Source organism: Arachis hypogaea, chromosome 10, assembly GCF_003086295.3.
Source record: "Arachis hypogaea cultivar Tifrunner chromosome 10, arahy.Tifrunner.gnm2.J5K5, whole genome shotgun sequence".
In the NCBI taxonomy this organism is placed as follows: Eukaryota; Viridiplantae; Streptophyta; class Magnoliopsida; order Fabales; family Fabaceae; genus Arachis; species Arachis hypogaea.
In genome coordinates this window covers 3,188,629-3,193,484 of record NC_092045.1, presented here as the reverse complement: position 1 = coordinate 3,193,484, position 4,856 = coordinate 3,188,629, and the positions used below count along the sequence as shown (strand labels likewise).

General features: G+C 36.4%; 1 protein-coding gene across 1 annotated transcript; it reads right to left on the bottom strand.

Moving 5' to 3' along the window:
- Positions 1-317: 317 nt before the first annotated feature.
- Positions 318-4,496, bottom strand: LOC112714667 (external alternative NAD(P)H-ubiquinone oxidoreductase B2, mitochondrial). The gene is made up of 8 exons (XM_025766307.2): positions 4,169-4,496; positions 3,604-3,856; positions 2,742-2,948; positions 2,370-2,620; positions 1,992-2,214; positions 1,751-1,855; positions 898-1,412; positions 318-803 (listed from the first exon to the last, which is right to left on the bottom strand). Exons 1-8 carry the CDS (start codon positions 4,258-4,260, stop codon positions 716-718), a joined length of 1,734 nt encoding a protein of 577 aa, XP_025622092.1. The 5' UTR covers positions 4,261-4,496; the 3' UTR covers positions 318-715.
- Positions 4,497-4,856: the final 360 nt, after the last annotated feature.

Below are 4,856 nucleotides of genomic sequence, written 5' to 3'. Positions count from 1 at the left end.
TGTAAGATTTTTTTAATTTATAATTTTGACATATCCCTTTAATTCTCATGGAGTGGTTTAATCGCTACTTAATGAAGTGGTGGAGGTTTATCGAAGCTGGTGCTTCATGATAACTTGTGTGATCCTAAGTTGTACTTGTGCTGCCATGGTGGCCTACACGCGTGCCTTTCCACCAGATTTTAATGACCAACTTCCTTGTATTTAGAATTTTAAAGTTATTTTTATTCTTCTCTTTCTTTCTTACTTCGGTTAAAGTGACTAAGGGTTTGACTCGAGGAATCATTATTTATCTTCTGTTTGTTAACATCACTAGTCACTAGTATAAGATAGTTTTCATTACCAACAAATTGTGCCAAAGCCCAATTTCTAAGGCTTTCCCTCGAAATCTTTGCTCTTTGCTATTACTCTAACGATAACATTTTTTCCCTAACGATAACAATAACTCTTTCCTTGATATTTAATGAAGTATTCATATGAATAGTTTCAATGATTTTTCCCCGACCAGTTTGGAAAAATGGGAAAATGACCAAATAATGCTGCAACTCTAATATCAACTAAGATGGGAAAAAAAAATGAAAAGCAATTCATCCTTGACTGTAACAACCCTGCCGCGAGTCTGCTAGTGTACTACTCTTATTGAAAAGAATCGGTGAAACTGAAACAAGAATTTTTCCTGAATCAAAAGAATTTTAATATTGCTTTGAATTCCCTCCTCCTATATGCGACTTGAGTCTCTTCCAAATATAAACCGTCTTGTCCAGTCTGTAACTACCAAGGCCCTTGTGCGCCAGCTTACTTGCTTGCTGTTCAAAGGATCAAACAGAATAATTAAGAATTCCAACATGGTAATATGAAAGTATCAAAATTCAGCATGTGTCGTTGTATGTAACGCAATACCTTGCATAGACAGAATACCATAGCCATTGACTGCTGTGGCCAATTGAAACCCAATCCCCGGGAAGCTGGGCAGCTGTCTGTTCTCCTCCCAATGGAGCGAATTGACCCAAATGCTTGTACCTAAAGGGTTTGAAGCGATGGCGACCTTCTCCCCTGAACCTGAGAGGACCCTCTGGATTCTTTTCACACTCTTCCATCCGGTTGAAACACTTGGCTAGGTAAGTGCCTTGCTGAGATGCAACCTGAGCTGTAGCAGGAAGGAATTTCATCTGGGAATCCACTTTGGAGAGTGCTGTTTTGAGTTCCTCGATATTGAGTTCAATTGATTCTTTCTTAACGTCTCCTTTGGCTTCCTTCAATAGATCAGCGATGTTGCGCATTTGGTTATTCTTGAGATACAACTCCAGCTGAGGGTATCTTTCGCAAATGTCATTCATGGCCTCTTGAAATTCTTTCACCGTTAGTGTTCCTGAATTGTTTTTGTCAGCCTTCTTAAAGATCGCAGCAATATCTTCCTACAATCCCAAAAACCACTTCAGAGTTAACAATGAAGAATCACAACATTCAATTGAAAAAGGCATAATTAACAATAGAATAAGTAAATGACTCTGTTTAAAGATGTGAGAGAGAACTTTTGCGACAGAATAAAGAAAATGAACTCTCAGCATCAACAAAATTATATATATGTCTAGAATAAAAAAAAGAACATAGAAAATGCAAAAATAGAAGTTACACGTCAAATTACATTATTGATTCAAGATTATTGGTAAGAATGCACATGCTTAAGTGTGTGTTTCTGTGAATACTAAGAAACAAGCTGGTTAAATATGTGATGAAGAAATTGTATTGATACCATGACTTTCCGCTGGTTGATGGTAGCACAATCACCGAGTGCATACACATTGTTGCAACCCTCGACTCTCAACCATTCATCAGTAGCTAAAGCACGCCTGCTAGCCTATTTAGAAGAGTCAACAATCAATAATAAATTCATGCAATGAAATTGTTCTCTGCCAATGATACTAAATATCAAATAAACATATATGGAAACATGAACCAGCACAAATATAATGTCAAATTTCTCAATGACTTACCTGACCAATTTGTGCCATGAAATCTTTAATAAATGGACGAGTGCCAATGCCAGTTGACCAGACAGCCATTCCATATGGAATTGTCTTAATTTCTCCTCCATTTTTCAGTTCTTTAGTGGAAATCTCCTTATCGGTTACCTTCACAACCATGGACCCTGTTTTCACATCAATTCCATCTCTTTGAAACTTGTCTTCAGCAAAAGCAGTGATTCTTTTGTCAAACCTGCATAAAGAGCAAGTGATGAACACAATATGACATAAGATTCAAATCAAATGTTAATTGTTTCAGCATTTAATTCACCACCAACTTTCTTGAATTGTTTGTAGTACATCATAATAACAGGAGCAAAAAGTGGTGTTAGAGTTTCACATCCTTACATGCTCAATATATGATCCCCTGCCTCCAGAAGAGTAATTTTAACCAAATCTTTAATTCCCGGATACAATCTGATCATATCCTCATTGACAAAGTCATGAAGTGAGGCGGCAAACTCTACCCCAGTTGGGCCACCTCCAACAATAGCAAAATGAAGAATTCGCTTCTTCTCTTCTTCACTTAAATTGGGTAAATTTGCCCTCTCAAAGCAGTCAATAACAGTTCTTCTAATCTTCTGAGCATCTTCAACCTCCTGCATAACACGCATGTCCATGAGAGATCAATAAATATTAAAAGCATGTAGACGAGCATATTTCTTAAGTTCTGCTCACTGGGGTTCATGCTATAAGGATGAACATAAAGTATGAAGTTACCTTCAAGAAATGGCAATTCTCCACAACTCCTGGAGTATTAAATGTGTTGACATTTGCTCCCACGGCTATGATTAGATAGTCATAGTCCACGACAAATTCTTCTTTCCCATTCAAATTGTTGTTTATATTAGATCGACAATATATTTTTCTGTTTTCAGCATCAATCTTGACACACTCTGCTTCACTGAATAGAACGTCCACTTCCTTCTGCTCAGATGAAAACGAATAAAAATCCTAATTATAGCAATTGTCCAGGAAAAGGTTGTGTAAATTTACTTCACTAGCACGGCCATTTGTATCTCACAATGATAACATTTTATGATATGTTACATTCTTGCCAGCTCATTTGATATTAACAAATTACTGCATGAAGAGAACTACATGGCTTTTTATGCTCACAACAGTTAAGGTAATGTAAACATACAAATTACTAAAATCTGTTTATGTGCCAGAAAATTTGTTATTTTTACCTAGTTCTCTCTCATTGTCAACTTTTTGTCCAAATCGAAATTGAACTTGAGGTAATTAACTCATGTGGCATTATTTTCTCCAAGTAAATAGTTATTTTGAAATAAAAGAAATAATGAGACCGCCGATCTTAATTTTATTTGTATTTTAATATTTATCTCGCAGAAAAAGAAAAGTCAAAATGCACTTTTATGACTTTAATTTTTAGTTGAAGTTAATTTTATAGTTACATATTAAATCATCAATTCAATTTCTGTAATGTAATTTTTTTTTAATTTATAAAATCAAATACATATTTTATTTCATATTTTTAAATATTAATGGCTAACTAATTATTAAAATAATAAATTCATGCAAATGAAATATTCGATATGATGCATTTCTTAGTTCTTACCTTCTTAGCAATATTGCGAACGGGTTCAACAATGCTTCGAGCTTCGACGGTCCCGCACGTTACACTAGGCAGCAGCGGAGTGAAGGCAAAGTAGTTACGCGGCGAAACCACCTGCACCTCATATCTCGGATTGTTTAGATTCTTCAAGAAGCTAGTCCCCGCCCAACCAGTTCCCAGAACCACCACCTTTTTCTTCTCGGTAACCGGCACTTCAGAAGAAGCAGCATCACTGTAAGCCAAAAGGCCACCACCACTGCATTTCCACCAATTCATTAATCTCCGTCATACACATACACATATACGTTAGATCTACAGTTCACCATCTACGTAATGCGTTCAGTTACTTGCATATTTATAAGAATTTTGTTCACCTATAACAGACTACGGTTTGATGCAAACATGTATCAGGTGTTTGAAAAAAATCCTGAATATAGCTTGAAAATTATAATGTTTTCATAGATAAGTATTGGATCTAACGTGACAATATAATGAAGCAAGTGGTAGCGCAACTGAGAACAGAAAAAGGAAAATGCAGATAGAAGAGAAGGTTGATGATGATACGTACGTTACGGTGGTGCAGAGGAGTATGAGCTTAAGATGCGAAGGATGGTCTTGGAAGGATTTAGAAAGACGCTGGAAGAAAGCGAAACTCGTCATAGCAAAGTTATCGGTGAAGAAGACGGAGAGGGAGAGAAAGAGAAGAAACGGCAAAGAGAGAGAAAGTCGTTTTAGAGAGAGAGAGAGAGAGAGAGAGAGAGAGAGAGAGAGAGAGAGTGTGTGTGTGATGAAAACGCGAGAAAATGGGAAATGGTGGAATGCGTGTGTTATAGGGTTTGCAGGCGAAGGCGCTGTCAAGGTTCCTACATTCCGTTTTGCTACTCTTTTTTGACTTGGCGCCCACGTTAGGGCTAACAGGAGTCCTTTTTCTTGATTTTTTTATTTCAATTATAATATGCAAAAAAATATTACAAATATATTTTTTATTGAAGAATAATTTTATTTTAAGTTTTTGTGGTTCACAAAATTGACAGGTCTGAAACCTCGTTCCCCTGAGATATAGGGGCGCCGCCTCATTGAGCTGACTCGTTTCTCAACATCCTACCAGCATTTACATTGTGCCAACTGCCAATTGCCAGCTAGTATATATAATTATATTCCAATAAAAATAAGTGACAAAAATACCATGAAAATGGGGGAAAAATGAAAATAATAGAGTCATCGGTTATATATTTGGTTGCAACGTTCATGTTAAT

Excerpts from the sequence above, each read along its gene's own strand:
- LOC112714667 (XM_025766307.2), bottom strand. The coding sequence starts at position 4,260 with ATGACGAGTTTCGCTTTCTTCCAGCGTCTTTCTAAATCCTTCCAAGAC. Across the intron at positions 2,949-3,603 it reads TTCGCAATATTGCTAAGAAG|AAGGAAGTGGACGTTCTATT; the intron begins GTAAGAACTAAG and ends TCATCTGAGCAG. Across the intron at positions 804-897 it reads TGGTATTCTGTCTATGCAAG|CAAGCAAGTAAGCTGGCGCA; the intron begins GTATTGCGTTAC and ends TCCTTTGAACAG.